The 22,425-nt window shown below is 38.4% G+C and overlaps 1 protein-coding gene across 1 annotated transcript in view; it reads left to right on the top strand.

Moving 5' to 3' along the window:
• LOC103480537 (scavenger receptor cysteine-rich type 1 protein M160-like) overlaps positions 1-22,425 on the top strand; it is an 80,042-nt gene that overhangs the window by 15,292 nt on the left and 42,325 nt on the right. The window contains exons 7-12 of the mRNA XM_081599967.1: positions 256-567; positions 1,349-1,606; positions 7,559-7,870; positions 8,387-8,695; positions 9,341-9,649; positions 10,438-10,695. Coding sequence (XP_081456093.1) covers positions 256-567; positions 1,349-1,606; positions 7,559-7,870; positions 8,387-8,695; positions 9,341-9,649; positions 10,438-10,695 — 1,758 coding nt within the window. The remainder of the gene's footprint in view (positions 1-255; positions 568-1,348; positions 1,607-7,558; positions 7,871-8,386; positions 8,696-9,340; positions 9,650-10,437; positions 10,696-22,425) is intronic.

The following is a 22,425-nucleotide window of genomic DNA, read 5'->3' as shown; positions in this document are numbered from 1 at the left end:
AAAACAAGCACAAAACATATAAAACATGGATTTGTGACTTGTACACATACACATGCAAAAGGCATAAATTCCCAGCTATTTAATTTTACAAGGTTACAAAACTCAATTCAAAACTACACAGTCAGATTTGCAAATACAATCTATGAGTCAAAATTTTGATCATACATTTGCTGAAAGTAACTGGATTTTCTTGTGTTTTAAAAGATGTAATATTGTTTAAATTCGAGCCAAATAATACAATGTTTCTTCTTCAAGGTCAGATCAGGTTAGCTGGTGCTGGATTACCTCGATGTTCTGGAAGAGTTGAAGTCGACCACAACAGTACCTGGGGAACAGTCTGTGATAATTCTTGGGACTTAAACGATGCCAATGTGGTCTGTAGAGAGTTGGGCTGTGGAACAGCAGTGAATGCTACCATTACAGCCTTCTTTGGTCAAGGAACAGGACAGATCTGGCTTGATGACGTGTCGTGTTCTGGCAATGAAACTTCACTTACACAGTGTGGGCACAGAGGATTTGGGAAACACGACTGTGGACACAGTCAGGATGCTGGTGTCATCTGTTCAGGTAAAATTTACATCTACTTCTAAAATAATTACATTTCTATTTACATTCAAAAAAACTCAGTAGCTACTTGATTGTGCTATAAAACAGAACTCTGGCTCAATTACTCTACTGGGATAATAGTACATTTATTTCTATTACATCAAGTAGGATTTTAAGAAGGACTTAAGTACAATTTCTTTATGTTGTCAAGCTGAACTTTAGCAACCAAATCTTCAGGGAAAATAAGTCAATTTGACAATTTAGACACTCAATTGAAATGTACATACATCCATAATTTCCATTTTAAAGGAAGTGGATTATTTTAAATATAGAGCTGAATTCCCATGTTCCACAGTAGACAGTTCCTTGTTAGTTGTGCAGGAATCTCCACTTCTGCTTTTCATAGGTGTATGGTTGTTAAATCGAGCATTTGTTTGCAGGCGTTTTTACTAGCGAATGTAAATGTAGAGTTGGGGGCCAGTAGTAGGCTATTTGGATTTAAAGTTACAAGAAGCCCTAAAACAACTCATTCTGAAACTCACCAAACTGAAATCTCATCATCCTAGAAGGATTTTGTGCAAAGAATTTAATGATCATGTTGTTTACAGTTACATGTCCTGACCTGTACAGGGAATCATAAGGAAGTTCATCTACCTCTGATTCCAAGAAAGTTTCAAACAAAACTGTCTTGTTCAATCTTGCATTAAATAGCTGAAAATATTTTGGTAATACAAAGTGGCAAATGTACAATGTCAGACTAACCAACTTTTATAATTTTCTTCTAACCTCATTGTGTTTTTAGAGCTTGAAAATGCAGACGGCTTCAGAGCATCCAGTCAAGATGAGACCAGCATCACTCTGCAGTGGAATAAAGTGAACAACAATATCAGCTTTGTTCTCCAGTTTAATGGCAGAGAGACATTCATCAGAGCTCCAGATGGAGATGGACCAGTGAACCACACAGTGTCATCTCTCAGTCCTGGAACCACATACACATTCACTCTCTTCTCTGTGTTTTACAATATCAGGAGCAGTGGAGTCAACATTACAGCTACTACACGTAAGGTGTTTTTCATTACCACAAAAAATTTACCTTTAAAAAGTACTAAAGATGTAATATAAAAAACAACCCTACTTGGTTGCAATGTAACAAAAATAACTGAACAGATTAAAATGAAGAGCATGTATCTCAACAGTGGTTCATGTGAGAATGTCCACAATCCCATATGATTTCTGGTAGTGAGCTGAATCATTAGGCTGTTAGGACCTGATAGACAACTGGGTTTCAGAGGTCCTGGATTTTATGACGGCCTCTATAGCTATGATCACGAAGGTAAGCCAACTGGGTCATTCAAATGCTCCTGCTCCTGTTGTAATCTAGTCTGATACTTGACCAACCAGCGCTTCGCCTCACAACCATTAACAACCAATAAAAAGTTTACAGGCAGCAGAGGTTCAGTCAAATATAAGAAAAAGCAGAGACTAAGTGGTCAGAGGAAGTATTGTAACGGAAAAGCACTTGTGGGAGGCAGGAAGCCCAATCCTGATTCCCTAAACATTGGTAAGGTGCACAGAAGGTCATGAAGAGTTCTGCTGAACTGCTCACACTGCTAATTTCCAGCAGGACCCCAAGGAGTATGTAACTTTCTCAAGCCTAACAATAACTCCTAGACACTTCAAACCGGGAAGAGCAGAATAGCAGAATAATTTAGAACCATGATTGTGATTTGTGAAACCATTTTTCTGATTTGTGAAAACTCAATAAAGTTAGATTTTCACCATTTTTTTTTTTTTTTGCATCTGGATCACATTAGATCTGCTCTAATTAAATAACTACAACACTTAGACTCTTCAAACCTGCACTGGATTATTCTGCTCTACTAGAAGAATATTTAAAAACATGTTTGGAATTTGTGAAACCTTTATCTGATTTGTGAAACTTCAGTAAAGGGCGATTTTACCACTTTTTTGCATCTGGATCACACTAGAACTGTTCTACTTACATACATTACATACATAATGAGTTACAACAACATTTCATTTCCCATTGGGATTGATAAAGTGGTTTTGAATTAGAATTGAATTTGAAAAAAAACTGCATGGAACAAGTGTGAATAGTAATCTGATCTTTAGTGAAGTTTCACAAATCAGAAAAAGGTTTCACAAATCCCAAACATGGTTTCAAATATTCTGCTTTAGAGCAGAATAATGCAGTCCAAGTTTGAAGAGTCTATGAGTTGGATTTTAGGAACTTGAGCAATTCTGATGAGATCCACACACAAAAAAATGGTAAAATCGCCCTTTACTGAAGTTTCACAAATCAGATAAAAGTTTCACAAATCCCAAACATGGTTTTAAATATTCTTCTACTAGAGTAGGTTTGAAGTGTCTGGGTGTTGTATTTTTGGAATTAGAGCAGATCTTGTATGATCCAGATGCAACAAATGGTGAAAATCAAACGTTATTGAGTTTTCACAAGTCAGAAAAAAGGTTTCACAAATCACAAACATGGTTATAAATATTCTGCTCTTAGAGCAGAATAATTTAGTCCAGGTTTGAAGTGTCTAGGAGTTGTAGTTTTTAAACTAGGGTCGATTAAAAATGCGGAAGGTAATGAAAAATTAGGTGGAATCGCCCTTTAGCTACTTTAAGCTAGAAATGTAAACCAACTTCAGCTTCATATGTCTTTGGAAAGTTTATTTGCAAAGGGGAAAGAAACAGAGAAGAGACAGGAGAATGGATTTATCCCGGACCAGTAGGCGATTCCCACATTACTAGCCAAGCCGCTCTGTGTGACATGTGGCGACCGTGCTGCGGTATTAAAATCTGACAAGGTACCAACCCAGATATGATTGAAATAACATTAAATCAATGTCAGCCAGAAACATTGAATCAACGTTGAACGCTGACATTGAAACAACATTGAAAATGGACGGTGACTTGTATGTTGAATCAATATTAGGGTTTCAACTAGAGATGTGCCGATCAGGTTTTTTCCTGCCGATCACATAATTATTATTTTTTAATCATAAGCACAACCAGTTACATTATGTGGAAAAAAGAACCATAAATTCACCTTGATTTAGACAAAAACTTGTTTTAATACTTTTTTCCAAGAATAAACAAATCGGGCATTGTGCAAATTGTACTGCTATCTGTAATACTATCTTTAACAGACTGAAAACATATGAAGGCTCTGAAAAGGCTAACGCAAAAAAAGTCTAAATAAAACCTCTCAACATTGCCAAAGAAATTCAAGTATAAAACTTAACATTCGAAGGCAAAAACAGGATCCATTGCAATAAACAATCCTGAGTTACTGAATGAAAATTTCCTGATAGCATGGAGGCTAGCTGATTACTGTTAGTTCTGAGTGGCTCCCAGATAGCACAGAATGATTGAAATAACATTGAATCAATGTTGAACACTGACACTGAAACAACATTGAAAGTGGTCGGTGACTTGTATGTTGAATCAACATTAGGGTTTCAACCATAACTGACATATCAATGTTGATTCAAACTTTATCTGAACGTGGATCTGCATTCAGAGTTATGTTGATTCTACATTGAATAAAAGTTGATTCGCCACTCATTTGACTGTTGATTTGCATGCATATTTGTGTTAATTGTACACTGAAACAGGAATCAATGCTGATTCAACCTTAATCTGAACGTGGATCTCCATGCAGATTTATGTTAATTCTACATTGAATCAAAGTTGATTCAACACTCATTTGACCGTGGATCTGCATGCATATTTGTGTTTATTCTAAATTTAATCAGTTAGGAATCAATGTTGATTCAACCTTCATCTGAATGTTGCTCTACATGCAGATTTGGGTTGATTTTATATTGAAAGCTAAGGATTTATGTACATTTTTAGGTCTGATAGGTCTATATCATAACATACCACTACTGGTTTTAAACACACTATATTATTGGCAGATCATGGGTAAACTGAACAAAAGGGTAAAAATAACATGGTTTTGACATAACATTTTATTTAAGAAAAGAGGGACAGATCTTTAAACATATTTGACTCCTTTTTGACTGTCAGAATAACAATCTATTGTTCACAGAAGAACTGAGTCCATGAGGTTAAACTTTGTACTGTATGAACGGAAACAGTACTAGTTGTGGTAACCCCAGTTTGACTCTGTTTGGCGTCACTTTGATTACTTGTGATGTCTTCCTCTCATTCTGGCGTGTAATGAAGCCACTTCTTAACAGTTTTACTGCAGTCCTCAAGAGTCAGCTTTCAGTCAAACTGCAGAGCAACGGCTGAAAAACACAAAATAAAGTGTGAAAGGTGCCGGTTAGAAAGATGATAAACATTTGAAAAGTTCTGAAAGTCATTGAAAGATTAAACAGTGTACTGGTTACAGGTCTGAGAACAAATACAAACCATATAGTTCCCCATGTACACTCACTGTTAAATTAATATTTATCTTAATGTTTACGTATACAACTACATTTACCTATCAAGCTGCAGTCTAGTGTAGGATTTATGATTCTGCACCCATGTTAAAATGAGGGAATCAATATTTAAAATAAAGGCTGTTTATCAGAAAACCTAAAAATAAAACTCAGGGTTTATTTAACACACCAGAGACAGATAAATGGAGCAAAAGGTGATTTATACTGTAGTTGGAAAATTATTTATAATTTATACAGAATAAACTTCCATCAAATAGCTTGTTCAATCTTCCATCAACTACAAATATTTCCAAATAAGTTGATTAAATTTCTTTAAAAGTGTCTATATGCTGATAAAGATCCCACACAAGTAATAATAGCCCAGATCAGTTTAACCAGTTACCAACCCAAGAATCAACAGACTGAATTGGTCATTAGCAGGTTTAGTTCAGTGTTTCACCTGCCTTGCATGTTTTAAGTGTTTCCTTTCTCCCTCATGTGGATGGAATCTGTGGATGATTAACAACCATCTGCACTTCTTGATGGAAGCATATCTAAGCACGTCCCCAAGCACATCATAATAAAAAATGAAAAACAAGTGATTACTATCACAACAGTTTAATGCCTACCTGGAGCAGCCAGCCTTACACTTCCTTGTCCACCACATGCTCTCCCAGACCAAACAATAGGCCCCGCCCTATTTTAAAAACTCAAATCTCACAAAATCTCGGAGGACTTCATACTTAGACCTGGAGTGGTGGGTAGGATGAAAATAATACAAAATGAGACATGACCTCAATTATTAAAAATATCTGTTTTGCCCCAAAATAACCAGGATTAGTATGGGCACAAAACAATGCCCTTATTTTTCAATAAACACATTTAAGATCAAAGTAATATTGAAAAACTTACCATAAAACTGCTCAGAGGAGAATTCAATTCAGAAGCCAGTTGCAAACAAGCCAGCAGCAAAATGGCTGTTTGATTGGGACAAACCACTAGTGTAAAAAGGGGGAGTTGGACTGTACAACTCCTAGTAGAGACTTGTAGATGTTTTGTGTCAACACATTATGCACAGTCAGTAATAATATTTACAGACAAGTAAGAAAATGTACATAAAGGAATCACAACCCAATGTTCTCAACATGTAGTGCGTAATTTGAAACATGATTAACCCCCACTTAGTAATAAAATGTTCTGACCCAAAGCTCAAGGATGGGGGGAGGGAAGAAGGGATGAGGGGGAGTAAAGAGGGGAAGGCTGGGACGAGCAGGTGGGTGTGGGGAGCCTTGGGAGAGAGTAGGGGGAGATAAGAGGGTGATGAGGGGTGCAACAAACTGCACAGATTGCACACATGGAGGCCTCCCAGTCCCTGACGCAGCTCTCGCAGGCTTGATTCCCAGCCTTGTCAACCTTTGCTGCATATTTTCCCCCTTTTCTCATTGCCCCCTTTCTTGTCAATTAACTATCAAATAAAGGCCACTAGAGCCAAAAAAATCTTAAACAAAATAAAATGTGAAAATTTAAAACCCTCACCTAAAATTAAAATTGTTTCACCTGGAGCCCAAGGAGGAGGGGAGGAGAGTGGAAAGGGGGAGGAGATTGAGGGGTAGATGGGCCCAGGTGAGGGGTTGGTGGTGGAGGGAGAGAGGGGTGTGAAAACCAGCTTCCACTGATTGAACATTTAGATCACGAGTTCTTCCCCAAACCTTGTCCTCAAGGCAAACTGACCTGCATGTTTTCATTTCAGCAAAACCCCGTTAATCAGACATCAATTAAAATCATGTGTGCCGAATTAGGGAAATGCCTAAAACTTGCAGGGCTTGCAGGACCAGTGCTGAAACACACTGGATTCACTTTTACTTTACTTGAAATAATTAATGTTTGTATCCCTCGTCTGACACAATGACTCAGGCTAACCACATTAGCCACTGTGGCTCTGTGGGTAGAGCAGTTGTCTGGTGATCGGAAGGTTGACGGCTCAATTCCAGCTCCCTCCTGCCACATGTCAATGTGACCCCTGGGTGCTTTACCCCAACTGATCTGTGCATTAAGTCAATGTGACTCTAGTGTAAAGTGCTTTCAGTGGTCAAAATGACTGGAAAAATGCTTTGCAAGTTTATTTACCGTTTTTGAAGTAAACTAAATGATTTGAGTAAGACTGACTTAAATCTGTTATCTTAAACATTACATTTGTTAAAAATAAATTAACAAATTGAGTTGGATGATTATAATATATTGAATTGGTTAAACTTAAATTAAGTTGGAGAAAGGTGTATTTAATGTTAGAGTAAACAGTTTCAGTCGCCCCCCCCCCCCCCGCTCCTCCTGCTCAACAGTTTCCAGCAGCTGATGCACGTTAGGGGCTGATCCACCGTCATTTGTCGACTTCAACCAAAAATCAACGATTCTAACTATAATTCAACGTTGATTTAACATTGTGTGCTATCTGGGACTGATAGTCAGATCACCAGCTCGCTAAAGAGGGAATGAAGCCTTCAAACTGCTTGTCTCTCATCATTTATGTTTTAGAAGAAGGAAAAGTCTTTAAATCAAAGTTAAATATTAATATACGTTTCTTATTCTTCTTCAAGGTCAGATCAGGTTAGCTGGTATTGAATTACCTCGATGTTCTGGAAGAGTTGAAGTCTACCACAACAGCATCTGGGGAACTGTCTGTGATGATTATTGGGATTTAAACGATGCCAATGTGGTCTGTAGAGAGTTGGACTGTGGAACAGCACTGAATGCTACCATTACAGCCTTCTTTGGTAAAGGAACTGGACAGATCTGGCTTGATGACGTGTCGTGTTCTGGCTATGAAGCTTCACTTACACAGTGTCGGCACAGAGAATATGGGACACACAACTGTGGACACAGTCAGGATGCTGGTGTCATCTGTTCAGGTAAAACTAATTATTATTTAAGAGGAAAAAATGTTTTTGCTCAAATGATTTAATTTTTATTTACATCCAACACTTCAATGAACACAAGGAAATAAATTGATATGTTTTGAAAAGTAGATAATATCCGTTAAGTTATAAACATTTTTTCAGTAACTCAATTTCCAGAGTGTCATCTTATGTAGGAAAAATACCCTCAGACTGGTATTTTCTGTAAATTTAAAGATTATTCACTATTTTTTATGTTGATGAGAATATTACAACTACACATTCTATTTACAAGCACAAAACATATAAAACGTGGATTTGTGACACATATACATGCAAAAGAGGAAAATTCCCAGCTATTTTACAAGGTTACAAACTCAATTGTAAACCATACTGTGTGTTTTACAAATAAAATCTGAGTCGAAATTTTTATCAGACATTAACTGAAAGTAACTGGATTTTCTTGTGTTTTAGAAGATGCAATATTGTTTAAATACAAGACAAATAATACAGTGTTTCTTCTGCTTCAAGGTCAGATCAGGTTAGCTGGTGCTGGAACTCGATGTTCTGGAAGAGTTGAAGTCTACCACAACAGCATCTGGGGAACAGTCTGTGATGATTATTGGGATTTAAACGATGCCAATGTGGTCTGTAGAGAGTTGGGCTGTGGAACGGCATTGTACGCTACCAGTACAGCCTTCTTTGGTCAAGGAACTGGACAGATCTGGCTTGATGATGTGTCGTGTTCTGGCAATGAAACTTCACTTACACAGTGTCAGCACAGAGAATTTGGGACACATGACTGTGGACACTGGGAGGATGCTGGTGTCATCTGTTCAGGTAAAACTAATTATTATTTAAGGGAAAAATGTTTTGCTCAAATGATTTAATTTTTATTTACATCCAAAACTTCAATGAACACAAGAAAATAAATGGATTTGTTTTGAAAAGTAGAAACTATTCAATATGTTATAACATTTTTTTCAGTAACTTAATTCCAGAGTGTCATCTTATGTAGAAGAATTACAGATATTTTCTTTAAATTTAAAGATTATTCACTATGTTTTCTGATGATCATGATAATATTGCATTAGATCAATTACAAAAAAAACTTAATACAAAATGTGGACATTTTCCTTACTCCTCTTGAGTGTTGCCCTAAGACTGTGGGAAGATCAAAACTTTTAGTTACAAGGTAGCAAAATGTATGAACAACTGCACATTCTATTTACAAGCACAAAACATATAAAACGTGGATTTGTGACTTGTACACATACACATGCAAAAGGCATAAATTCCCAGCTATTTCATTTTACAAGATTACAAAACTCAATTGTAAACCATACTGTCTGTTTTACAAATACAATGTATGAGTCGAAATTTTGATCAGACATTAACTGAAAGTAACTGGATTTTCTTGTGTTTTAGAAGATGCAATATTGTTTAAATACAAGACAAATAATACAGTGTTTCTTCTGCTTCAAGGTCAGATCAGGTTAGCTGGTGCTGGAGCTCGATGTTCTGGAAGAGTTGAAGTTTACCACAACAGTACCTGGGGAACAGTCTGTGATGATTATTGGGATTTAAACGATGCCAATGTGGTCTGTAGAGAGTTGGGCTGTGGAACAGCAGTGAATGCTACCATTACAGCCTTCTTTGGTCAAGGAACAGGACAGATCTGGCTTGATGACGTGTCGTGTTCTGGCAATGAAACTTCACTTACACAGTGTGGGCACAGAGGATTTGGGAAACACGACTGTGGACACAGTCAGGATGCTGGTGTCGTCTGTTCAGGTAAAATTTACATCTACTTCTAAAATAATTACATTTCTATTTACATTCAAAAAAACTCAGTAGCTACTTGATTGTGCTATAAAACAGAACTCTGGCTCAATTACTCTACTGGGATAATAGTACATTTATTTCTATTACATCAAGTAGGATTTCAAGAAGGACTTAAATAAGTACAATTTCTTAATCCTGTCGGTCTGAACATTAGAAACAAAATCTTCAGGGAAAATAACAAGTCAATTTGACAATTTAGACACTCATTTGAAATGTACATACATCCATAATTTCCATTTTAAAGGAAGTGGATTATTTTGAATATAGAGCTGACTTCCCATGTTCCACAGTATACACTTCATTGTTAGTTGTGCAGGAGTCTCCACTTCTGCTATTCATAGGTGTATGGTTGTATAATCGAGCATTTGTTTGCAGGCGTTTTTACTAGCGAATGTAAATGTAGAGTTGGGGGCCAGTAGTAGGCTATTTGGACTTAAAGTTACAAGAAGCCCTAAAACAACTCATTCTGAAACTCACCAAACTGAAATCTCATCATCCTAGAAGGATTTTGTGCAAAGAATTTAATGATCATGTTGTTTACAGTTACATGTCCTGACCTGTACAAGGAATCATAAGGAAGTTCATCTACCTCTGATTCCAAGAAAGTTTAAAACAAAACTGTCTTGTTCAATCTTGCATTAAATAGCTGAAAATATTTTGGTAATACAAAGTGGCAAATGTACAATGTCAGACTAACCAACTTTTATAATTTTCTTCTAACCTCATTGTGTTTTTAGAGCTTAAAAATGCAGACGGCTTCAGAGCATCCAGTCAAGATGAGAGCAGCATCACTCTGCAGTGGAATAAAGTGAACAACAATATCAGCTTTGTTCTCCAGTTTAATGGCAGAGAGACATTCATCAGAGCTCCAGATGGAGATGGACCAGTGAACCACACAGTGTCATCTCTCAGTCCTGGAACCACATACACATTCACTCTCTTCTCTGTGTTTTACAATATCAGGAGCAGTGGAGTCAACATTACAGCTACTACACGTAAGGTGTTTTTCATTACCACAAAAAATTTACCTTTAAAAAGTACTAAAGATGCAATATAAAAAACAACCCTACTTGGTTGAAATGTAACAAAAATAACTGAACAGATTAAAATGAAGAGCATGTATCTCAACAGTGGTTCATGTGAGAATGTCCACAATCCCATATGATTTCTGGTAGTGAGCTGAATCATTAGGCTGTTAGGACCTGATAGACAACTGGGTTTCAGAGGTCCTGGATTTTATGACAGCCTCTATATCAGTGGTTCTTAACCTGGGTTCGATCGAACCCCAGGGGTTCGGTGAGTCGGTCTCAGGGGTTCGGCGGAGCCTCTGCCGCGGAGGTAAAGACACACTTGTGTAAAGTCGAGATGACACCAAGCTTTGCCATCACTTGCTCCCGAGGATCACGTTACATTGCTTAGCCAATCAGAGTTGCGGAAGAGCCCTGATTGAAGGAGTTCCACTCTCAGCATGGATTTGAACTTGTGTCTTTAATTACTTCAGCAAAGCTCAGTTTTTACCAAATTCTGTAGCTTTCGGTGTAGTTCTGAGGGGGCGTTTACACGACAACGATCCAACAAAAACGGCACTTTTGTTCCGTTTTTGTTGGATCGTTTACACGATAACGTTCTGATTACGATCTGTGTTTACACAGTAACGGTGCACATCGAAAACGTGTAATGCTCTCGCTGCGCCTAGTTGGTGCTAGGTTCTTTGAAACTTTGAAAGTGGGCATGTGTTTAAAAAAAAGTTGTACTTGAAGGCATGTGGATTTCCGTGAGAGAACACGCATTGTGTGCGTCTGATTAGGGCGCATGCAGTTGGAAAAAGTGGGATAACTTTGCCGAAAAACCTTTTTTGAGCTTTCACGGTGTCTGTAGCGGCCCGGACTGGAAGCTGTTTGTTTTTACCTTGGAATGGCCAACAGTCTGTTATTCCTATATCAATTTGATAAAATAGGAGTTCCCGCACGTCCCATATCCGTGTCCTCTGTTACCTTTTTCAGCAGTTAAAACAGTTTAATCCGTCGCTAACAAGTCGTAACCTGTTTTTCCGAGCCGCCTTCAAACGCAACATGAACGCTGAGACGCTCGCGCTGGGTTTACACCTGTGAGGCAGCGAAGGAGACCTGCTGCTGCTGCTGCGCAGGTGTGTTAGAATCATGGCAGCAACCCAGCAAAACGTAAATAACTTGGCACAGTTTTGCCCCCGAACTAACCGACTGAGTTGAGTAAAGCTGTTGGATGCAGGTGATGATAGCTAAAAGATGACTAGCTAATATCAATTCAGCACGTTAAGCTTGTTAACAAGTAGCCTGTAGGCTGCTGGTGTTGTTGTCTATGTTCAGCTACGTAGATTCATTTTGCCCCCCAAAATAAGTCGGTGCCCCCCTGTTAAACTCGTCTGGAGCCGGTCTTGTGAGAAATTCTGTTCCCCTGAGAAAATCTGTTCCCCCTGTGTCGGGAGCGCGCATAGCAGCCAGAGAAGTGGATCCGGCGGATCTGACCATATTCACGGCGCTTCTGATCGATTTCTCGGTAAAACCACTCATATGATCACGTCACTGTTGTAACTTTAAGTTTAATCGGCAGCTATCAAAATAAAAATACATACATAAATAAACGAGGTCTTGTGTGGAGGTCTTTTTACGCTGTTTTGTGTTATTTTAAACGCGAAGTGAATCGATCTTTTTTCAGCTTTTGTCTCGTAAGCCTGACAAATAAAAGTCAGTCAACAAACACAGGTTTCCAACACGTTGTGTGCATTTATAATTTTTCATTTCTCATAAAGGAGGAGGAGGGAAGCTGGCCGATAGCAGGGCAAAAAAATAAAGACTTCCTGAAAAGATCAGAGTGTAAACGTTTTGGTAAATCCCGTTGTAATGTAAAATATGACATTACTGGATTAAGGAAATGTCTAGTATGGTATCACACATAATATTTTTTGAGAATTTGGAAACAGGTGCTTTTTATTTCACAAAGGTATTGGAGGGGAAGAGGAGAGGATGGATATTTCAGCTGCCTGAAATAATGTGTTTGCCCTCTCTAAAATGGAAACAAATTAATTTACCTGCAAGTCTTTTGCTGTGTTTATTCCCCTTATGATAAATAAGAAATCCTGCAAGTTTGAAAACATTACGATCTGTGTTTACACAGTAACGGTGCACATCGAAAACGTGTAATGCTCTCGCTGCGCCTAGTTGGTGCTAGGTTCTTTGAAACTTTGAAAGTGCGCATGTGTTTAAAAAAAAGTTGTACTTGAAGGCTTGTGGATTTCTGTGAGAGAACACGCATTGTGTGCGTCTGATTAGGGCGCATGCAGTTGGAAAAAGTGGGATAACTTTGAGCTTTCACGGTGTCCGTAGCGGCCCGGACTGGAAGCTGTTTATTGTTTTTACCTTGGAATGGCCAACAGTCTGTTATTCCTATATCAATTTGATAAAAATAGGAGTTCCCGCACGTCCCATATCAGTGTCCTCTGTTACCTTTTTCAGCAGTTAAAACAGTTTAATCCGTTGCTAACAAGTCGTAACTTGTTTTTCCGAGCCGCCTTCAAACGCAACATGAAAGCTGAGACGCTCGCGCTGGGTTTACGGAGACCTGCTGCTGCTGCGCAGGTGTGTTAGAATCATGGCAGCAAACCAGCAAAACGTAAATAACTGCACAGTTTTTTTTTCCCGAACTAACCGACTGAGTTGAGTAAAGCTGTTGGATGCAGGTGATGTTAGCTAAAAGATGACTAGCTAAAATCAATTCAGCACGCTAAGCTTGTTAACAAGTAGCCTGTAGGCTGCTGATGTTGTTGTCTATGTTCAGCAACTTAGATTCATTTTGACCCCCAAAATAAGTCGATGCCCCTCCTGTTAAACTCTTCTGGAGCCGGGCTGGTCCGTAGTTCTCTACATAAGAGCGCTGAACAAGCAGCCGTGTATTTTGCCACCTGGGCGGTGCGGGGCGGTGAAGAGACGCTGAGGGAACCGTATCTGATGGGGAAACAGTAACACCAGCATTGTGAGTAGTTTCTTCTTCTTCTGTGGATTGTAGGAAGCAGCTATGTTTTGCGTCATACTATGCATGAGCTGGGGATTCTCTGGAAGAAAAGATCCGTTTTCTAGGTTTACACGACAACGTTTCAGAAACATCGCACTCTGGAACCCGTTTTCAATCTGTGCCGTTGTTAGAGAAAACATTCGATGGTTTCGTGTAAATGCGCACTACAAACGCAACAAAACTCTTCCGTTTTCCCCCGAAAATTGTTGTCGTGTAAACGGGGCCTGAATCTGCTCCTTAGGTCCATCTTTTTGGGGTTGCTTCTGCCTCTAGTGACGTGGGGGTGGTAACACAACTAATATAATTACATTACTAATTCAGAATACCGCAAAGTCTTCATTATTTATTATTAATTTTTCATTCTCTTAAGAATGTAGAGCTAATAAAATAATCTAAACGAGACCTTAAAGTGGTTCCAGTTTCTCAATGGCCAACCTGTTGAAACTGTGGCAAATTTTAAATACCTTGGGTCATTCCTGGACAGACAGCTCAACTTTGCTGAAAACAGACTATATTTTGAAGAACTGTTCTCAGAGACTCTACTTTTTAAGAAAACTTAGTGATCTTGGGGTGACCCAACTGGACTCTAATTGGGTCACCCCCGTGTCTTTATTTGGGGGAAAAAATCATTTTATTTATCATTGCAGAAGGGTTCAGTGAAACTGGTGGGTTCGGTATCTCAAAAAAGGTTAAGAACCACTGGACTATAGCTATGATCACGAAGGTAAGCCAACTGGGCCATTTGCAAAAGAGGTGGTTTTTCAAATGCTCCTGCTCCTGTTGTAATCTAGTCTGATGCTTGACCAACCAGCACTCCGCCTCACAACCATTAACGGCCAATGTTACGACTGGCTCAGGGTCGTAACAAAAAACATGAAACCATACCGTGGTTAAAGTGAATAAAAGTAAATGTTTATTAACAAAAACAACTATCAAAACAAAAGAAACTCAAAAGTGCAAAAGACGGGGAGCTGGGGCCTGGCAACTAACATTGCCTCTGCAGAGTGGACAGCTGAGGCGACAAACCACCAACGACCAGCAACCAGCGACGAGCCACCCAGCGCCGCTGAAAGACGGAGACAGCCAGGTTTAAGTATCCTGCACTCCAATCACCCGATCAGGGACACCTGCAAATGGGAGGAGCACAAAGAGGGACAACAAGACCAGCCTACAAGGCCCAGGGCCGCCACACCAATAAAAGGTTTACAGGCAGTAGAGGTTCAATCAAACAAGAAAAATCAGAGACTAAGTGGTCAGAGGAAGTATTGTAACAGAAAAACACTTGTGGGAGGCAGGAAGCCCAATCCTGATTCCCTAAACATTGGTAAGGTGCACAGAAGGTCATGAAGAGTTCTGCTGAACTTGCTAATTTCCAGCAGGATCCCAAGCAGTATGTAACTTTCTCAAGCCTAACAGGTTACAGAGTTGTTGAATTCACATGCTCTCAAATCCAAATCCAAAATAATGTGGCTTGGATTACCAAACCTGAAGAACTACTCAGCAACATCTGGGAAACAGTGGATGCTTTTTAGTCCCAGGTTGATACAGCAGATGTGTCTTCACCAAGTACATCAGTAATTATAAGACGTTGTCACTACTCATTTTCCAACGTGGTCAAATCCATGGCAACAATCTCAATTGGTCGTGACATCAATAGATGACTCATGAATGTGCTTGAAGTTACATTTTTTGCAACCTGGCACCACTGACACTTGTGTACCCAGCGGTTCCCAAACTTTTTCTCCTGGACCACCCCAGTGGTTTGTAAACATTTTCTGGGCCCCTCCTATGGATCACAAATAGCTGTCTTGTTGAACGACGTGTGTGTGTTGGTGGGGGGGTGGGGGGTCGACATTTTTGGGTGAAAACTGAATGTACATAGCTGAACATAGAAAACAACATCAGTAGCCTGCACACTACATGTTTAGCTTAAGGTGCTGTATTGATATTAGCTAGTCATTTTTTAGCTAACATTACCTGCATCCAGCAGCTTTATTCAACTCAGTCGGTTAGTTTGGGGGAAAAACTGAAAAGTTCTTTGCGTTTTGCTAGTTTGCTGACATGATTCTAACACACCTGTGTAGCTCCGCACAGCAGCAGCAGCAGGTCTCCTTCGCTGCCGCACAGGTGTAAACCCAGCGCGAGCGTCGTAGCGTTCATGTTGCGTTTAAAGGCGGCTCGGAAAAAGTTTACTACATGTTAACAACGGTTTTAAATACTGATAAAAGTGACAGAGGACACAGATATGGGAAGTGTGGAAGCCCCTACTGTATCAAGTTGACATAGGAATAACAGAGAGTTGGCCATTCTAAGGTAAAAACCCAGCGCATACAGCGTTCATGTTTTGTTTTGGGGTTTTTTCATCCAGACGGCTTCCCACAGTTTGGGAACCTCTGCTTGTATCCAACTGTACAGGAGGTAGTTTGTGACGTGTCCTGTCCTGATACAAGACTTGGTTTTACCCTTTACTCATAATGTGCCAAATATTTCCTTCCAACAGTTGCTAAGAAGAGGACATGAGAAAAACATATGGTAGAAAGAGACCTCATATGGTGGCATTTAATGAATAGAGGACTAACAGTAAGGTATATGGAAGACAGCTTAGCCTTTGAGTAATGAAACTGATGAACCACCTTAAAATGGTTCACTCATCCTCAGTTTGTTCCCGACAAATTGTACAAATTATATAATCTATAACCAGATCCCTAAAATGTATTTTACCACTTGTAAGCCATTAGCAAAATCCTAAATATAATACGAAAAATAGAAAATAGAAAATTATTTACTGGCCACTCAGACATTTCACCAGCCACTGATTTTTTTTCTTTCGATTACAAACCCTGCCTGTACAAGCAAATTATACAAAATATATGATTTATTCTTAACTCTATGAAAACCCATTTACTGACAGTAAATTTGCCATACATATGTACGTAGACATATGTATGGCATTAATTTAGCATAACAAAGTATGGACACCTTAACAGAGGTGTAAAGCAATAAGTTCCCTTGAAGTAACAGCAAATTTTAACTACACAACCCTAAAACTCTTGCTGTCATTTTCTATGTTGAACATTTGCACATTTTAGCTACAACTCCCCCAGATAATATTAAGATGTGTCTAGTGATTTTTAAAAACATTTTTAAATGGTTTCAGCTGTTTTCTAACTGTTCTGTTTCCCCTTACTTATTACGTTTTCTATTGAAATTCACAATTATTATTTTTACTAAAAGCATCTCAGAACGTGTTATTAATTCCACGGCCGTCATTATTCCTGTGTTATGTCAGAGTTTTTCTTACTACCTGCTAGCTTCCCAGATAGCACAGAATGATTGAAACATCATTGAATCAATGTCAGCCAGAAACATTGAATCAACATTGAACGCTGACATTGAAACAATAATGAAAGTGGTCGGTGACTTGAATGTTGAATCAACGTTAGGGTTTCAACCATAACTGACATATCAATGTTGATCCAACCATCGTCTGTATGTCAATTTACATGCATATTTGTGTTGATATTGCATTGAATCAGTTAGGAATCAACATTGATTCAACCTTCATCTGAATGTGGTTCTGCACACATATTTCTGTTTACATTAAATCAATGTTGATTCAACACTCATTTGACTGTGGATCTGCATGCATATTTGTGTTGATTCTACATTGAATCAGTCAGGAATCAATGTTGATTCAACCATCATCTGAACGTGGATCTGCATGCATATTTGTGTTGATTTTACATTGAATCAGTTACGAGTCAATGTTGATTCAACCTTCATCTGAATGTGGATCTGCACACATTTCTGTTGATTCTACATTGAATTAGTCAGGAATCAATGTTGATTCAACCATCATCTGAACGTGGATCTGCATGCATATTTGTGTTGATTTTATATTGAATCAGTTACGAGTCAATGTTGATTCAACCTTCATCTGAATGTGGATCTACATGCAGATTTGGGTTGATTTCATATTGAATGAAAGCTAAGGATTTATGTACATTTTTAGGTCTGATAGGTCTACATAACATACCACTAGAAGTTTCTTCACTGGTGTTAAACACTATATTATTGGCAGATCATGGGTAAACTGTACAAAAGTTTAAAAATGACAAGATAGGTTTGATATAACATTTTATTTAAGAAAAGAGGGACAGATCTTTAAACATATTTGACTCCTTTTTGACTGTCAGAATAACAATCTATTGTCCACAGAAGAACAGAGTCCATGAGGTTAAGCTTTGTACTGTATGAACCAGGGAAAAGGTACTAGTTGTGGTAACCCCAGTTTCACTCTGGTTGGCGTCACTGATTCCTTGCGATGTCTTCCTCTCATTCTGGCGTGTAATGAAGCCACTTCTTAACAGTTTTACTGCAGTCCTCAAGAGTCAGCTTTCAGTCAAACTGCAGAGCAACGGCTGAAAAACACAAAAATAAAAGTGAGGAAGGTGCCGGTTAGAAAGATGATAAACATTTGAAAAGTTCTGAAAGACATTGAAAGATTAAACAGTGTACTGGTTGTAGGTCTGAGAACAAATACAAACCATATAGTTCCTGTTAAGGAAGGAATTTTTTATACAATTAAATTTAGCAAAAAAATCTGGCTCTGATTCTTCCTGTTGATCCTGGGTTCTCTCGCGTGGCCACGTGTGGAGACAAACACAACAATGCGTGTGGACGTCACAGAATTATAGAATTTAATCCAATCAGAAGAAAGTATAAGATAGAACAGGAAACTGGAGAAACACAGATACAAACATTACCTGAGACAAGAAGACAGAAATATCAAGGACGTCCTTGGAGAAAGAGCTGGTGCAGAAGTAAAATAAATCAGCTTCTTCTGAATTGTTTTCCTTGTGCACAAACTTTTATACCTGTAGGCGTGTTTTCCTCTTTAATGTATTCAAATAAGGCGTATCTCTACTTGACCAACTGGAAGGCATCTCTGCCCCTTTTTGAATTTAGAAAGTGCCTGCAATTTGTTCACAAGACCAAAGACCTTTTGTTAAATAAAGTGGAAGCAGACTCTCCGAATTCATGGTGGTTTATGGCTTTCACAGATCAGTGTGAAAAGCTAGAACTTCCTACTGATTGTTTCCCAGACAAAGAGCAGATCAGAGATCTTGGCAAACCATCTACTTTAACTACAAGTAAAATAAAGATCAATAGGTCAGAATATGTTATAAATTTTAAAACTATTAGGCTATTTCAATCAAGTCATGATAAATTCTAAAACTAACATTTTAAATTTATTTTCTTAACACTATCCGGCCTCCTGCGGCTCTACAGCCATCTGGGCAAAGATAAACAGATGAAGGAACCTCATAGGTAGCTGTGAAATTCTGGTTTCTCTTCTGCTCTGCCAGGAACAAACCTTTAAAACTGTATTTTAATTCAATGAAAAGTTATCTCCAGAAACCCATTTGTTCTTCTGCACTCAGCATCTCCAAAGTTTAGTCCTGATATCAAACAAAAGCAATAGATAATATCAACAGAAAATAATGGAGTACAATTCCTGTTTTCTAACCTAATATAAAATTCAAAATAAGAATTAAGACATTCATTCACCATAAACCTAAGTATTTTTCTAATACTAAACAAAACATTTTCATTTGATTCTAATACAGTCAGAAATAATACAATTTCAAATACATTCATCATTAACTAAATTCTGAAACAAGAATACAATTTTCAGTCAAAGCATGTTATTAATAACTAAGAAAAATGTCTTACAAATTAAATGTTAGTGATTTAAAACATTTAATGTTATATTCAGTTGTTTTGCATCATGTCAGATGTTAGTTTTGGAAGACTTCTCATCCTGGTAACGTGAACCGACCAAAGTTCCCTTTCTCACAGTAATTCAAGTGATACTGTCCTCCATGGCTGCAGATGGTCATGCAATCATCTAACTCAGTTGTTCTGGAACAGAAGCATATCTAAGCGCGTCCCTCAGCACATCATAATAAAAAATGAAAAACAAGTGATTACTATCACAACAATTTAAAGCCTACCTGGAGCAGCCAGCCTCCTTGTCCACCACATGCTCTCTCAGACCAAACAATAGGCCCCGCCCCATTTTAAAAACTAAAATCTCACAAAATCTTGCAGGACTTCATACTTAGACCTGGAGCGGTGAGCAGGATGAAAATAATACAAAATGAGACATGACCTCAATTATTAAAAATATCTGTTTTGCCCCAAAATAACCAGGATTAGTATGGGCACAAAACAATGCCCTTATTTTTCAATAAACACATTTAAGATCAAAGTAATATTGAAAAACTTACCATAAAACTGCTCAGAGAAGATTTCAATTCAGAAGCCAGTTGCAAACAAACCAGCAGCAAAATGGCTGTTTGATTGGGACAAACCACTAGTGTAAAAAGGGGGAGTCGGACTGTACAACTCCTAGTAGAGACTTGTAGATGTTTTTGTGTCAACACATTATGCACAGTCAATAATAATATTTACAGACAAGTAAGAAAATGTACATAAAGGAATCACAACCCAATGTTCTCAACATGTAGTGCGTAATTTGAAACATGATTAACCCCCACTTAGTAATAAAATGTTCTGACCCAGAGCTCAAGGATGGGGGGAGGGCAGAAGGGATGAGAGGGAGGCCTTAGGGGTGGGCCATCCTGGTCCTCGAGGGCCGGTGTCCTGCAACTCTTTGAGGTCTCCCTGGTAGAACACACCTGGATCCAATAGCTGAATCACCTCCTCTGTTCAGACAGGTTCTCCAGAGTCCTGCTAACAACCTTATTATTTGACTCAGGTGTGTTGAAGTAGAGACACATCTAAAAGTTGCAGGAGACCAGCCCTCGAGGCCTGGAGTTACCCACCCCAGTCCCTGATGCAGCTGTCACAGGTTCAATTCCCGGCCTTGGCAACCTTCGCTGCATGTCTTCCCCCCTTTCTCATTACCCCCTTTCTTGTCAATTAACTATCAAATAAATGCCACTAGAGCCCAAAAAATCTGGTGTGAAAATAAAAAAAATAAAATAAAATGTGAAAATTTAAAACCCTCACCTAAAATTAAAATTGTTTCACCCGGAGCCCAAGGAGGAGGGGAGGAGAGTGGAAAGGGGAAGGAGATTGAGGGGTAGATGGGCCCAGGTGAGGGGTTGGTGGTGGAGGGAGAGAGGGGTGTGAAAACCAGCTTCCATTGATTGAACATTTAGATCACGAGTTCTTCCCCAAACCTTGTCCTCAAGGCAAACTGACCTGCGTGTTTTCATTTCAGCAAAACCCTGTTAATCAGACATCAATTAAAATCATGTGTGCCGAATTAGGGAAATGCCTAAAACATGCAGGGCTTGCAGGACCAGTGCTGAAACACACTGGATTCACTTTTTGTTGTGGATAGGTGTAGCACGGGATCACGTGGTGTTATTAGTGATTGTAGATCACCTGTTGCTCAGCTGGTGACTTCAGTGAGTGGGTGATAGGGGAGGTCTACCTTTTTGCTGACCGCTATGTTTTGTTTTTGATCACTGTTTAATTCTACGGATCCGTTTTTATGCTGCCTTTGAACACTGTTTGCTTTTTGGATATTGACAATAAAATCATTGCAACTGCAGCTTGGATTTACGTTTTGATCAGCTACCGCGTCAACAACCACCTCCCTACTCAGCCGCTCAGCGACTTTGTTTGGCAGTCGCTACACTTTTACTTTACTTGAAATAATTGTTTGTATCCCTCGTCTGACACAATGACTCAGTGCTTTCAGTGGTCAAAATGACTGGAAAAATGCTATGTACGTTTATTTACCATTTTTGAAGTAAACTAAATGATTTGAGTAAGACTGACTTAAATCTGTTATCTTAAACATACTTAATAAATTTGTTAAAAATAAATTAACAAATTGAGTTGGATGATTATAATATATTGAATTGGTTAAACTTAATAAATTAAGTTGGATAAATTTAATAAATTCAGTTGGATAAACTTAATTGAATTGCTTGTTACCTACAGAAGCAATTCAATTAAGTTGGTTCAACTATTTTCTTTTTAGAGTGTGTTTTATAGTTGATCCACCGTCATTTGTCGACTTCAACCAAAAATCAACCATTAATCAGACCTCGGCATTTCAGTCATCAGATTTCAACCACAAAACAACATTGATTCAATGACACAGTTTCAACGGTTTGATTGGATGGTTGTTTGATGGTTGATCCACCGTCATTTGTCAACTTCAACCAAAAATCAACGATTCTAACTATTTTTCAACGTTGATTTAACATCGTGTGCTCTCTGGGAAGCTTTCTCCACAGTAAGCACACATTTGGGGTAAACCTTCAGGAGCAGAGTAGAGAACATGAAAAGATTTCTAATGTTGATGTTAACAATGAAAGATATGGACTTCACATGAAGGTTCACTTCAGAACATATTAGGAAATTGTGCTCAAGTCACTTCTCTATCCATGTCCTTCTTGGCATAAAACTTTCATTTTAAAGTTTCTCACTAGTCCAGCATAGCAATACAATTTATGATCTGAAGTCTATTTGTTCATATGACCAGGAGACGAATGCTGTCTGATTTATAATGACATGAGTGGAATCTGTGAACGTACACCAGCAGAAAGTGACTGGATTTTTTTGTGTTTTAGAAGAACCAAAAGTCTTTAAATCACAGTTTTATATTTTAAATATGTTTCTTCTTCTGCTTC

This window comes from Poecilia reticulata, chromosome 18 (assembly GCF_904066995.2).
Source record: "Poecilia reticulata chromosome 18, P_reticulata-male-v2, whole genome shotgun sequence".
Taxonomy (NCBI): Eukaryota; Metazoa; Chordata; class Actinopteri; order Cyprinodontiformes; family Poeciliidae; genus Poecilia; species Poecilia reticulata.
Note: the sequence above shows the minus strand (reverse complement) of the source record. Positions and strands in the feature narration are given on the sequence as shown.